The sequence below is a fragment of the Equus quagga genome, chromosome 8 (assembly GCF_021613505.1).
Source record: "Equus quagga isolate Etosha38 chromosome 8, UCLA_HA_Equagga_1.0, whole genome shotgun sequence".
In the NCBI taxonomy this organism is placed as follows: domain Eukaryota; kingdom Metazoa; phylum Chordata; class Mammalia; order Perissodactyla; family Equidae; genus Equus; species Equus quagga.
Window position 1 is genome coordinate 2,924,807 of NC_060274.1, and position 15,182 is coordinate 2,939,988.

The 15,182-nt window shown below is 48.6% G+C and overlaps 1 protein-coding gene across 3 annotated transcripts in view; it reads right to left on the bottom strand.

Annotated features, from left to right (window-relative positions):
- Positions 1-4,727: 4,727 nt before the first annotated feature.
- The window catches only part of CEP43 (centrosomal protein 43), a 31,842-nt gene continuing 21,387 nt past the window's right edge, over positions 4,728-15,182 (bottom strand). For 2 of the 3 annotated variants that reach the window (XM_046669634.1, XM_046669631.1), the window contains 5 exons: positions 14,735-14,847; positions 13,254-13,322; positions 9,159-9,198; positions 8,187-8,283; positions 4,728-6,807 (listed from right to left, as the gene is read on the bottom strand). In XM_046669634.1, coding sequence (XP_046525590.1) covers positions 6,733-6,807; positions 8,187-8,283; positions 9,159-9,198; positions 13,254-13,322; positions 14,735-14,847 — 394 coding nt within the window. In that variant the 3' untranslated portion in view covers positions 4,728-6,732. Of the gene's footprint in view, positions 6,808-8,186; positions 8,284-8,715; positions 8,972-9,158; positions 9,199-13,253; positions 13,323-14,734; positions 14,848-15,182 lie in introns of all 3 variants that reach the window. The other variant, XR_006889762.1, reaches the window with a different exon arrangement.

A 15,182-nucleotide genomic window follows, 5' to 3' on the forward strand; every position in this document is an offset into this window, starting at 1 on the left:
TGCACTCCTTCACTCTGCTCATGCACTCCATCACTCTGCTCATGCACTCCATCACTCTTCACCTGCCTCCCACCTCCCTGCAACCCACCTCACTTCTTTGTTGGGGATACCCGTCCTTCTGAGAATGGCCTTTTGCTCATTCCCTGTGATTCCAGGAGGGATGCCAATCCTGGGCAGACCTCACCAGCCCATCGATTTTCCAGGATACCAAAGTTCAAAGATTATCTCAAACACCATCTTTCTGGTAGTCATGTGTGACACTCTTCCAGTGCCCGCGCAGGGTCCAGGTTCCTTCTTCTCTGTCACGTCTCTAAGAGGCACGGCGGGCAGCTCTCTTGTATCCCAGCCCTCAGCACACGGTTGCATAGACCTTGCTTTCCCAGGGCCCCATTACTAGGTGGCGCAGAGCGGGCTCTCCAGGAAGCCATCTCTTGGAGACCGACTTTTGCAGCAGGGTGTTGTGCCTGCTCAGAAATGCCCTGATGGCTGCAGTGGTGGGAGGGAAGTTGGAGGAGGCAGGAGGAGAGGTCACCAAGCGAGTCAACAGCAGCCTCTGCAGAGCCCACAGGGCCCCCCATGCCAGAATGGCCCTTAGGACTTAGGGTGAGCTGGCCAGGCCTTTATGTCCACACACAGATCAGCCACTGTAATCACTGGATGAGGGCCACCGGGGCGGGGGTCCACCTTGGGTGACGTGGCTCTCTGCAGCCCAGGTGGGCCTTGGTGGGGCCGTCAAAGTGCCCAAGCAGCTGGGTTGCGCAGCCCTTCACTGAAAAGGGACCTGGTGGCTCACCACAGGACAGGGACCACATCTTCTCCATGTTTGCAGGACTCATAGGACAGCAATCAACCAGCAAATGTTTGCTGAAATGTACAGAGTATTAATTTGCATAAGCAGTTCCAAAGTTTGGGATTATGCTGAGAAATTCCATTCACAAGTGTGTTGTTTAACCCCAGGAATACATTTTCTCTAAGAAACTTGATGGAGACAGCTTTAGGTACAGGCGGTCTTTTTGTTTCTTTGTAATCTGATGAATATTTTCTTAGAAACATGTGCTTAATAAATCAAGGTAGGTCAAGCGAATGTGTCCCATAATAAATCATGATAAATGAAAGTAGTGGATGTCATTCACATTCATTTATAATCTTTCGTATACAGCAACCTCTATAAATGTAATCAATATATTTGTGCACAATAGCATACCTTAAAATGTAAAGAAAAAATATTAGAGAAACAATTACGTGCCACTTACTTGTTCAAGGGACAGGACGGCTTGGGGGAGCCACGCCCAGCAGAGACGAGCTGCGGGGCTGGTGACGATGCCTGGCACTGGGGGACGAGGGCATGAAGGGGAGGTAGAGGAAAAGGCCACGTCAGATAACGGAGCTCAGGCCGTACAGACTGAGGGCTAGAAATCTGAGACAGATGAGAGGGAGTTACAGCTCCAGGGCAGACCCACCCCCGAGCACAGCTAGAAGCCATGCCGTTCAGATCTGTCCTTGGTTTTACTTTTGCTCCGTGGAAGGAGGAGATTTAAAATATTTAATGTAAATGCTTCTTCTTTCAGAACAGCAAAGCCAGAGGGAAGCACCGTACCCTCAGGGCATGTTCATGTCCATCCCCGAAGATGGCCAGACACACTCCACAAAGCCAGTCATCCCCGCTGGCCTCTTGATTTCTTGAGCCTTCAGGGGCCTTCACTGCCCTCACTCTGCTCCTCTACTGCCACTCCACCCCCAAAAGACATGAGCTGGACGATAATGCCCACACCCTGGGCCTCCATCCAGCCAAGGGTGAGACGGCAAGTCCCTTTCTCTCCCTGAGTAAGGCTAAGAGGTCAGCTGGGGACAACCCCGCGTGCAGCTGTGCCATGTGGTGTGCACGGGCACTTAGCATCCCGAACATGGGTGAGGCATTGTTGGAATATTGGTAATGTTTTCCTTACAGTGGGGTGTGCAGGGAGTAAGAGGGAACAGATGGCAAGCCGCTGGGCCGCTAGGCCTGGGAAGAGGAGGAGACCAGGAGTTGCCCATGTGTGTGAGTTGGGAAGGGGGGTTGAGGGAGGAGAGGGGAGAGGAAAGTGGTGTGTCCTACGCAGAAGCAACGACGTGTTTCAACAGGGTGTGAAGGCAAAGCACAGGTGTGAGGGAGCATGTGGCATCAGGGCCAACACGAGACTCAGCGTGGTTGGCACAGGTCATTCTCTGTACCAAAGCTAAAACTTTAGTCAAGGGCCGGCCCCGTGGCTGAGTGGTTAAGTCCTCGCACTCTGCTTTGGCGGCCCAAGGTTTCACTGGTTTGGATCCTGGGTGTGGACACGGCACCGCTCATCAGACCATGCTGAGGCGGCATCCCACATGTCACAACTAGAAGGACCCACAGCTAAAACATACAGCTATGTACTGGGGGGATTTGGGGAGAAAAAGCAGAAAAAAAGAAGATTGGTAACGGTTGTTAGTTCAGGTGCCAATCTTTAAAAAAAAAAAACTTTAGTCAGATAAAAAGATCAAAAACCACATACCACGTGGACCCAGAGTAGAAGGGGAGAGAGATGCCAAATTCTTTAAGTGAGAAGACAACTTCTTCAAAAATCTTCATTTCAGGAGAGCTACCCTCATCTGTATTACTCATCTGTAAAACCACTCAGTTTTACAAAGTATAAGTGACTTACAAGAAAACAAGTATGATTAAGATCCACGTCCAATTGTCTGGCAACTTACAAAACATTCCAAAATGGGCTTTTTAGAAACTACAAGTGTTTGAAAGTCAAACATTCATGGAAAAAATAATTTCATCATCAAATCTGAAGATTGCATAAATTGTCAAAAATTGCCAAAAACAACTGTCTCAAGCTAGAATATCCGAAAGACCCCCTAGACGTCACCTGGACCCTTTATCCTGGTGTCTGTTGCTCCCACCTGTCCCTTTTCTTCCAGTCCTTCCTGAGATTCAGGCCCAGCAAAGCCCTCGGCCTCTCTCCCTGCCCGCCCGCCCAAGGCTGGCCCATGAGATGCCAGGCTCAGCTTCTCTTGCCTTGCGACGCATTTCCCATTGGCAGGGAGACTCTTTTCTCAGCAGGGCAGAAATTCTATGCTCAAAAATCATTTTTTCCTCCTAGCTTTGTAGTCATGGCTCTGTTACTTCTAGCATCCAGTGTTGGCAATTCTCATTCTCATTTCTTTCAAGGAATCTTGGAAGTCTTTTTTTTGGCAATAAAAATTGTCCAGTTTCACGGGGGGGACATCCAGCCACGGGCCTTGTCTTCCGTCACCCAGCTCAGCACTCAGCTGTCCCTGAACCTAAGGGCATCCTTGCCGATGTCTGACTGTCCTGGTTTCAACCCTGCAACTCCTCTCCTGGATGTGGATGCTGTGGTCCTCAATCCACCTTCCGTTTTCATCTCTTGGCTATACTGCGCCCATCTTGGTCATTTTTGGTAAACAGGCAGATTCTTTACCTTTGAGGTTACTAATATTTTTTTTACTTATCTCATCAGTCAGCCCTTGGACTGAATGACTTAGCCCAAGTTTTTAATCAAAAATTATCTTGACTGTACCTTTTTCATACAAGCCTCTTTTAGGTTCAAGTTTTCTCAAATCTCTGGTCATGTAATTAGGTTTTTACTTTTAAATGACTTTGTTCTCTGACCGTTTCCTTTAACCTAAGCTGCTCCATTTGCTCGCCTCAGCCTTTCGCAACATGCCGCTCCCTCTCCTCACGTGCAGGGCTCCTGGCTGGGCCGTGCAGTTCTGAGAGGTGTGGAGGATGCCTAAGTGTGGCTGCCTGGATGTCCCCGGCACTTGTTTCCCCAAACATGCCCCTTCTTAGAAGGAGGCTGGCAGTAGAGTGTCAAGATGGCAGGGGTGGGTCAGGGTGCAGTGGCAGAGGACACGGGGCAACCCTACCTAGCCAGCGGCAGGGGGGCTGAACACCCTCGCGTGCAGGTCCAGGGGGGTCATCAACCCAGCCCCTGTGGATCCTGCTCTGTTCCTCTCCTGTGCCAACATCCACGCCAAGCCACAGACAAGATGACAGTCCACTTCCCTCAGGAGCAATGTTCCAATGAGCCCTGGTGGTGGGAGGGGCCGCCAGGGACCCACTGTCCATTAGATGGCCTTTACTGAGCCATGAGCCCACCCCTCAGACTTGAAGCTGGGCTTCCAGGTTTAGGGTCTGGACAGCTGTCCCCTGAGTAGCCTGGTCCTTGGGAGGCAGCTGCCCAGCAGAAACTGCACTTCCCAGGCCCCCTTGCCAGCGTCCATTCACATCCCCAGGGACCCTTACTGAGCACATGCTGGGGCGAAATGCTCCTCTAGGTACCACGGGTATGCAGTGGGTAAAGAAGTGCCTGCTCCAATGGAGCTCATGGACAATCCACAGGCCCCGTGCAGTTAGAGCGGAAAGGAGTAAACCACACAGGGCACGGTGACGGTGACACGAGGGGAGGGAAGACGGTCATCCCCTTCAGGCTGGAGCTCCTGAGAACGAAACGGAAATAGGCCAGCTGGGGCAGTTCTGGGGGAGGGCGATTCAGACTCGAAGCAAATACACCCAGCAGGGGACCGCCTCGGCAGCCGGGAGGGGCAGACAGGCCCACGCGGCAGGGCTGGTTCGGGGGGCTGGGGCAGGGGCAAGGAGAAGACGGTGAAGAGTGCTGCAGACAGGCCACTGTGGGGCAGGATGAGAGCGCGCCCGCACCTGATGCGTGCTGTCACACACCACAAAACAGAAGGCAGGAGCGTTTTATTCACTGTGAGTCCGCATACATAAACAAGATCTAGCATTTGAAAAACTCCACTCTAAAATACAGATTTTACCATAAACATGTATTTTGTAACAAAAAGAAAACACTGGTCACACTCAAAACCTTCTATCTAGTCAAGGAACACAGGTGCAGACAAAACTTTCTCACAGCTTGAGCTACTTAAAATTGTTCACTCAGATGCATGTCGTGCTGATGACAAAGGAAGTTTCATGTTCGGCATTTTTCTCGCTATCCTCCCAGATATTATCAAAAGGTCAGATTCTCTGGGAAATAGAAAAATGACAAGTTTTGATGCTACTGTTCAAAAATGTTCCACAAACAGCTGCCCCTGCTAAACTTTCAAATCACTTCACTGAAATGGAGCTGCTCCCAGCCTGTAAGACAGGAGCACACCGTTGACAGAGCTTCCGGAGCGCCACACGGACTCTGGCCTTCACAGCAGTGACTGGAGGCCAGATGGCACCCACGGGGATGCGCTGTAACAAGCATGCGGCGAGCGGGCACCACAGACGACGTCCTCACACAGCGCCATTTGCTCAGACAGGAAAGGCCGACTGCATCCGAGCCAGCGGCCCCCAGACTGAGGGCCGAGGGCCAGGCTTCCAGGCCACCCGTGCCCCGTTTCTGTCCTACTTCCTCTTGATATGGATGGCTCAGTTTCACTTAAATTTGATAAAGTCAGATTCTAATGTTACATAAGCTTAATCCTTACATTATCATTTACCTTGATATTTTAGGGTCCAGCAAAGATTTCTGTAATACTTAGGCTAACATGAAATCAAAAGCTGGCATTACACAAACCATGAAGTCTGCTGGTCACTTACTGATATCAATGAATTAGGTCTAATTTGTTCCTTTTATTAATAAAGGTGACTTTTAATAAAAAGCCATGATTTAAGTGAAACTGAAAAGTACAAAATGTAACACACAATCACAGCTTTACTCATATGAACACGCGGGCACCACTTCCTGTCATTCTTTCAACACTGCAGCACATCAGTAACCTACAGAAACAGCAGACGGGCACAGTGTAACTGAGACTGTCTGGCATTCTCTCACTGGCTCCATTTTTAAAGGGTTACAAGGAAACTATGTACAGTGTCAACAGCTCGGCACACTGGATCTGGTCTTAGGCCATTACTACTGTTACAGTCCAATTTGGATTTTAATAGAAGCACCTTACAGATCTGAAATAAAAGCATTGCTTAATGGTTTCAGATGCGTTTTGGTATTTAATATGTTTTGAGGCATCTTTACAAATAATAAATTATAACCATAACAAAGAGAACCTGTGACTAAAGCTTCTCACATGGACACAGGGGCGGCGACTGCAAATGCTGCCAGTGACAATTCCACAAATTTAAAGTCATAACCACCTCCAGATTTCTTTAAAACAAGCAAAACTAAGTAGCACACAGAAGAATATTTTAATATAACCTTAATGGTCTAACGAACCTTCCAAATGGAAGGAAATACAAAATAAAGCTGACACATCCAATTTAACTGACAGCAATAGGCTTCAGTACTACAAATTTACCAGGTCATCTGCCAGCGCTCTGCAGAGCCACCTAGCAGCCAGCAGGCTCGGACTCCACACGGCTGAGGCCACGCGCACGCGCAGCTGGGTGAGCCTGCAGCTTTACTGACACCTTTCAGACGCTCTTAATACTGGTAATTTCACGGGTTCGCTCCTTGTAATGAATTTGAGTGTAGATAACTTCCAGAGAGAAACGTGTAGCTAAACCAAATTAAGAATATTAAATCTTCCACACATGGGCTCAAATTGGAAGCATCTTGTTTAGTATAATGAAAAGTTAATTTTTAAAAATATCTGCAGTCTTCTTGAAACACAAGGCACCAATAGGGAGCAGACATTCCAGCAAAGAATGATTGTCTGGAAAAAAAAAAATGGAACCAATCAGAGTCCTTTGTCCTTTGTTGATTGGAATACTTCCTTCTTTCATGTCTATGCAACATCTTCCAGATAATCTGCAACATCGCTGAGCTGGGACACAGTCAGGTCCTGTGTGAGGTCATCAAGCTGTTGTTCAAAAGAAAGAAAAGAACTGGTGTCAGGATGCAAGCAGAGTCTGAAATACTTTTTAAAATATATTTCTCTCTTTTATACTCTACAAACTGCTTCACATTCCTAAGTCCTTTACCTCAGCTTCTTCTTCCTGTTTTGAAATTTGTGATAATACCAAAAAGCTGAGCTAATAGCTAAACTCTACATTAACGAGAAAACTGGTGGCTAAAGTAACCCTTCTGGAATTCTTTGGTAACTTTAAAGCGACATGTTTAGGCCTCTGAAGGATGACATGAGATCCAAAGGAAAGAGAAAGACAAATCATTATGAGCCTACAATGTGTCAGCAGTTAGAGAAGGTGCTTTACACGCTGCCACAACCTTCACCAATCCTACGAGCAGGCATTAACACTTCCACCTACGAATACACCAAGTGAGGACCAAAGGCTGAAGCTTGCCTAGGCAAACCAGTACATGAAAGAACAAAAAGGCAAGCCCAGATCTTGCTGGCTCAGATTGCGTCATTTTTGTTGAAAGTGCTGTGTTCCTCAGAGGCCTTCTCCCTGGGTGATCATCACTTGACGGGTACAAGCCTTCGGAGACTCCCTCCACATTCTGGAAAGCAGCTTTCCCATCCCGGCTGTGGCGAGCAGACCCCGGCCCGAGACGCAGGCTCGCCTGAGCCAGGGAGCCAGCTCTCCACGGGCTCGGACGTGCGACCTGAGAGGCTGCCTTACCCCTCACATGCAACACACATCTAAGAATATTCTGCTCTCTGCCCAAGAAAAAAGGCAAAATGCGGATCTCCAATGGACTCCTAATTGTACAGGCTGACTGCGTTTTTGCTGTCTTGTCTCCCGTGGGTCCCAGCACCAGCCTGGACCCGCCTGTTCAGAGCTCACAAACGGCCTGTGCCCCAAGCTCCGCTTCGCCTCCTGCACTCACAGTGCTCGCACGCACGCACTGGCTCCCACCTGTCTTCTCTGAAGGTGACCTCTTGGCTTCCTGCACTCACAGTGCTCGCACGCACACACCGGTTCCCCCGTCTCCTCTGAAGGTGACCTCTTGCCTATACCGACTGCCCACACCACTGAGGGGGTTGATTCTGACTCTAGTCCTGACCCACTGGGGCCACCTAAACCCATAGCAATTGGTCCCCAGAACAATGCACAGACATTTCAGAAGCACTCAGTTACCAAAGGAAGTGACACCTGAAAACGATCTTACACATTCATTAAAGACATTCTTTTGAGACTTGGACCAGGTAACTGTGTCATAACCTTTCACAATTTCAATTGTTTTTCTCCTAATCTGTGTAAATTTTTGAAGCTTTACACTTAAATCAAGGCGACCAATGGGCACAAACAGCACCCGTGGGAAACGCTCGCCCCGTACTTTGTCACTGGTGTTGACGTCCTCGATCTCCGCAGACAGGTCCTCCTCGATCTCCTCACCGATGCTGAGCTCACTTTTTTCTGAGCGATGGCTGGTACTAATTTCAGGGGAAAGAAAAACAAGAACATTTAAAGAGACCAACGACCACTTCCACCTTTCAAAGATTTATTTTAATCCTTCAAATAAATATAAAATATTAAATAGCATTCATTTCATACACATTATCTCACGTGACCCTTAACATAACTAGCACAGGGACAGGGACAGTCGAGTCAGTCTCACAGGTGAGGAAACTAAGGCCCACGGCAGTGACTCTGGTCACCGTGGCAAGGAGGAAGCCAGCCCAGATTTGTAAAGTTTCTTCTACTACATCGGCCATCTCTCAAAAAGCTGTAAATTACTGTAAAAAGATTTAAAAATTCCCAAATGGAAAAACTGGCAATTATCTAGGATTCTTAGACTCAAATTTAAAATTTCTAATCATACCCACACCAAATATTACTTCCAAATTAATTATTAGCCAACTCACAGATGATACTGTCTTTCTGTTTACAAAAAAGTTATCTGAAAAAAATTAAGAAATGTCATCTGAATCACAACAATAATTTGAGGGACAAGTTCTCGAAGGTGAATGCAGACAATTCCCAGCAGAGACGGGGGAGGAGAGACGGCGCTCCCACAACACGGTGAAGACGGAGTGGCTCCCGAGCCCCGCCGGCAGCGCTGTCTCTTCATCGCATCCTCACCAAGATTCCTGAACGTAATGCAGACCTCCACATTCTAAGCTAAAATCAAAAACACGCCTCAAAGTCCCGTGTACGATTTGGGGTTCTCCCTCTTTTACCCCCCTTCAATCAATCTGAACAAGAGACTCCAATACACTAACATAAGCGCCCTGTAATCCCGTCGCCCTGTCCTGCGTTCAGAAATCGTTTAGTGCTTACAGAGCTGCCGCCCAACTATTTTTCTCACCTGTTAAAGTCATCAGCATAGTCATCTTCTTCTCCAGTCCCTGACAAGTTTAAGAAAAGATATACATATTTATATGCACACACTTCATGCTTTATCTACAATTACACATACAGATTTCCTTCAAAAAACCTACATTACTGAATACTGCATCATAAACACAAAGTCTCAGGGGCCAGCCGGGTGGCGCAGCAGTTAAGTTCACACATCTGCCTCGGCGGCCTGGCTCAACACCGCGCTGTTCAGAGGTGCTACTGGTACCACCCCTGGAGTCCTTCCAAGTGTCAGACCGGACCTGCTCTAGGTCAGGGCATTGTGGAGGGGATTCAAGTCCTGCGTGGCCAGCCAGACAGTGACCCTCTCCCAGCAAAAGCCCACGACTAACTTATTCACTATCAAGCATGTGAGTGACTGCTGGGCCACTGAAGCCCACATGGCAGCGGAAAAGCCGGCATCTCTAATCTCAAGGGGCTGACACTGTCGTGGTGGGAAAGGGGCAGCCAACAGCTGAACAAATGAGATGCTGTTTGAGTGTTCAGGAAGAACTCTCTGAGGTGACAGCTGAGTTGAAACCTGAAGAAGGTACCAGATGTACAGATTATTGGAGACAGTGTTTTCCAAGAAGCAGAAACATGTGCAAAGGCCCTGAGATGGGGGAAGGCGCAGTGGTTTGAAAACGCTGAGGAAGCTAGTGTCACCATCAAATACCGAACGTGGAGGGAGACAAAAGGTGTGCAGAGCCGAAGGGACAGCAGAGGCCATTTAGGACCTCCTGCACCGGATCAGGACTTCAGCCCAACGCAAAGCGGGAGGGGGCAGGAGTGAAAGAGGGCAGGAGAGCGCTAGCTGACTTCTGTTTTCCACAGACACTCTGACCACTGCAGGAAGGAAGACACGTGCTCAGGGGAGGCAAGAACGCAGAGGACACAAAAGGCTACTGCGAAGTCCAGGCCAGAGATGACTGGGGTAAGGGCTGGGGGGAGGCAAGCGTCCTAACAATCAGACAGACAGACGGATGGACCGTATGGGGTGGGAGGAGAGAACACCGGAAAACGGAAAAAGCAGGAATCACAGCTACGGCTACACCACATCACTGCCGACAGCGAACGAGGGTCCCAGGCAATCGGCAGCACGTGGGCGTCAGCTTTCCAGACTGCTCTCCTCTCTCGAAGAAAGAGCCGAGCTGCACTCGCCGCCAGGGGACTCGCAGCCTCACAGGTGAAGGGGTGTACAGCACTTGAGAGAGCAGCTGCCAGGCGGAGAAGAGGGGAGGCTGAGGTGTAGAAACCTTTTTTTTTCTCCAAGGTATGTTTTGGTGAGGAAGACTAGCCCTGCGCTAACATCTGTTATCAATCATCCTCTTTTTCTTCTTCTCCCCAAAGAGCCCAGTACACAGCTGTATATTCCAGTTGTGGGTCCCTCTAGTTGTGGCATGTGGGACGCTGCTTCAGCATGGCCTGATGAGCGGTGCAATGTCTGCGCCCAGGATCCGAACCTGTGGTTTCCCTGGGACGCCAATGCAGAGCGCACAAACTTAACCACTTGGCCACAGCGCCAGCCAAAGCCTTCCGATTAAAGAAACCAGCGGCTGGTCGGGAAGCGGCAAGGGAGTCGGCAGCAGGCGCTCCTCCTCAATCTTGAGGCAGCCTCCCAACCAGCCACAGCGCCCACGAGAACACGAGCAGAGAGCAGAGGGGAGCACTCGCTCAGGCGGGGGAGGGCCAGGCTGCAGGTGGATGACAGAGCTGAGAGACCCCCTGCCTTCTGGAAGTCAGGATCTCAGGTTGTGTTCCAGCACGGTACTCAGTAAATATTTGTCTTTGAATTGGCCTCACGTGGCCCAGGAAGTCTACAGTAGCTACTATTTGGCCTTTATGGAAAAAGTCAGCTGAGTCCTGCTTTCAACAGGCAACGTAAGTTGTACTGTAAAGCTTTATTTGTAATTATTCCTTTGGAACTCAGAATTTATTTTCCCACTGAAGTGGTATTTAAATAATGTCTAGGCAGTGAAACCCCGTGGTTAGGGCTCTTCGCTGCCATATGAGGGTTCTGAAAGCGGTATGTATGATCTTAGGCAACCTCCCTCCCTGGGGTTCTTCATCTGTAAAAACAGAGCGAACAACAGAACCCACCTCACAGGATGTGAATTCAATAGACCGTTTCTTGACACACTGCCAGGCACGTATCACTAGTCATGTTTATTCTGACATTATGTATCACTTAAAATACTGAGAATACTGTGTACTACAATGAAAATAAAAAACAAACAGAAAACAATACTATTACAATGCTATGAAACAAAACTAAATAAAAATGCTTCTTTACACAGAATCCTGACCCTTGGCTGGTGACCTGGTGAGTCTCACCTCACCCACCCAAGGTCCCAACACCCAGCCGAGGTCCACAGAGTCCCGGCAGAGTGGAGCGAGGCCGCAGAGCGCGCCACGACCGCAGCCAGTGGCCGCAGAGGCAGGAGAAGCCCTCCCCTCGCCAAGGGGAATTCTCAGCAGCTCCGCCTTAAACCAGACTGCAGACCGCCTCGCTCTGAGAGAGAACAGAGCAGGCGGAGAGAAGATAAACGACTCGGCAACAGAGGGAAGCACCACAAAGGTGAGACACAAACAAACCCAGAAGTGGACGGGGGTGGGCCGGCTGTGGAGATGTGGAGGCTAGAAGTGTGTCTCTGGGTGTGGCTGTCCATGGAGATAGGGCCTATGGTGAAAACCTGGGAACAGACTTTCCATCGGGCCGTGGGCAAGAACGTCTAACTGAAAACTCAATCACACCGAACGGGGAAAGACAAACGGAAGGAGGGAGCAGGCCCACCCAGCTAGCCGGCCAGCAACCACCACCTCAGCCATTAGCACGAGTCCAGGTCCCTGCTGAACAGAGTCCAGCAGCCCAGGGAAGGCCTATTCTGCTGCAAATGGGGAGAGAGAGGAACACAAAAAGGGAACTAACATTTATGAGGAATCCACCATGCTGGGCGCTGTACTTTTGTCTGGTCACTCTCTAAAGCGAAGTGGACATTACTAGGTCCACCTAACTGATGAGGAAATGCCTGTTTACCTACCTACCTTACTCAACAATCAGGACCACCTCTGGGATTTTACTGAAATCTACCCACTTCCAAACCCCAGTTCTTCCCACTCTCTAGACTGTTTCTCCAGAAGAGGGAGGGGCATTTCTCTGAGCTGTCCCACTCAGCCCTTGCAGCTGTAAGAGCAAACGGCGTGCAGGGGCCACATCCTTCCTCCTCCCAGCGTGCCTGTAAAGCCAGGCCCAGTGCCCTGTCGCGTAGCACTCAGATGGGGAGACCCCAGCAGCAGGTCGTGCAGACTTCCCGTCTCACAGGGAACCTGCGCTGAACCAGCCCCTTCCGGGCGGCCGTGGAGGCAGGTGTGCCTAAAGCACGCCCGTCACGCCTGCCTGCCTGCCGTTCTGCACAGAACAGAGCACTGGGTGAGAACCAGGCCCAGGGCTCTGTAGCACTCACACTGAGGCTCTTCCTTCTGGAAGGACGAATTTAATTCCTCAGGGTCACAAACCACTGTTCCCACACAGCAGAACTGAACACAACACCCAGTGTCGAACCCCAGCTTTTCCTGTTACAAGTCTGCCTCCCTCTTAGACCGGCTCCCTGGGGCCTGGACCACGGACTCCCAGCACCCAGAAGTGACTGCCTTTGCACAAGCTGTCCTCTCAGTCCACACTGCAGTCTCTGTCCCTCTCCCTCACCCGCCAGGTCTCGGCAGAGAAGTCACTTCCTAGGAGAGGGCTTCCCGAATGGCAAGGCTCGGTTAAGCCCACTGACCACCCATCCACATCCCAGTGCGTCCTGACTCTCCCGACACTGAGGAATCTGCAGGGACCTGTCTGATGCCTGTCTCCCCTGCTGGACTGAACCCCACGAGGACAGAGCCCGCTTGCTGCCAGCTCCCTCCCTGGCATATGCAGGAGCCCCAGAGACATACAAACCATCACACATCTGCTTGGGAGGTGCTCCCTGCAAGCTGATCGAGTCACTCCGCCGACGATTTTACTCTAAAAAGATACCCACCCCAGAGTCATCAGCACTAAAACTGGAAATCTACTTACCTAATCCAAGTGATCCAATTTTATCACTGACCAATTTCAGATCTTTCAAAACCGTGTTTCCCTTTTTACCTGTGAACAGGAAAAAATATTCACATTAAATTGACTTTTAAACTACAACAGTCTCTAAACCGTGTCATTTTTTTTTTTAGGATAGGGATTCTTTATGACAGAAACATAGTAACTGAAAACCAAGAAAAAATTACAAACGGTGACTAATGGTTGCTTACATCAGGCATTACATCCCTTTTTAACCAAACGTAATACTACTATTGAAATATGATGATCAAAATAATGTTTTGCCCAACTATCAGATTTCATCTTCTCTAAGAAGCCCCACTGGGCATGAATTCACGAACTACCCTTAATTCTTCTCATCAATTTTATTCTCCCTTTGAACTTCTACATCTTGTTTCAATTCAATTGCTGTTTCGTTTACCAAACTGGTGTCCTCAATGGTTTTATTTCTTCAGTCCCTAGTTTCAATGTCCTCTCTAAATCCTTATTGCCTAGTTAGTGTTAAGAGTGACATGACAAGGACATTCTAGATTCCTTTATTGAAGGTGACAACAACCAGGGCAAAGAAGAAAAAGAGGGAAACTGACGTGGGCCGTATTAACAGATACATGGCTAATTTACTACAGGCTAAGAGAAGCCACGGACCATCTCCTTTACCTGTCCCGGGAAATCCTACAGCTGTATCATGGGATAGAAAAAGGTTAGTAAGCAGGGAAAAATCCTGCAAAACTCACAATGCAATTTCCTAACAAAGATCGACTTTTTAGGAAACTTTCTCAAAAGAGGCACATTAATGCTCTAAACACTTTGCCAAATAAACCCTGTATTTACTAGGATAACAGCACACAAAGTTCATCTACACATCTACATGTTGGGGCCATGCTTTTTAAATCCCTGGTCTCGTCACCACCCACGTGGGGAGGGGCAGGAAAGTGAGTCCTGCAGCCACAGGCTATTCCAGGGCCGCTAAGCAGCCCCGCCTCTGCCACACATAAAGAGACACCAGATCCAAATCACTGAAGGCAGCACAACACTTCAACGCTCCTATGATGATTACCATACATCACAGAATCTACAAAAACAAATTCTTAGAAATTAATTGAATTCAAATCCTACTCAGGTCAATCTAAATATCCAACAAGAGAGATGGTTTAAAATTATAATATCTATTTATTGTGTAAGGCAGCTAAAAAGTCAACTTCCTAAAAGTATTTTGATGGCATAGGAAAAGCAAAATACAAAACAATATAGAGAATAAAACCATATTAAAAAGAAACAAAAAAATAAAATATTAACAGGAAATATCTGAGTGATAAAATTATTATCTAGTTTTATGATTTTACACACATTTTTCTGAAAAAGTAAACGATGATTATAGACTACTTAATCAATCAGAGAAAAAAATATCATCAGTATTCAAAGTCCACATCTTCAGTCAGCAAATCTGGGGACTTTGGGGCACTCACTTTCAGAGTCCTTCAATGAGGGGGCTCCAGCTAGGGAGCTGAGTCCGCTCTTTAAGGGCGGGGCGTCAGAGAGCGATGCCAGGCTTCCTACTGGCTTACTAGGTTCACTTCTCCTGACAAGAAACAAGCGTACAGTTAAATGGTACTCATCCTCTGCCCCTGCAACACAAGCAACTGCAATACATCTTATAGGCACACAGTGGCTGGGACATAGACACATCTCACAGATTTTGCAAAAGCATCAAGTATACCTACAAGGCAGTGCAGACTAAGGAGCAATCACAAATCACGCAGCAAGTTACCAGGGGAAATCAGCTCCCCTCTCTAGACTTCTGTCTGGGCTGACAGGTTAAATTGCTCTTCTTCACCATCTGCACCGTCTGTGATTTTATCAGAAGCCCCTACCATCGCCCAGAAACACAGGCAGGGGACAGCACAAGAGTCGACT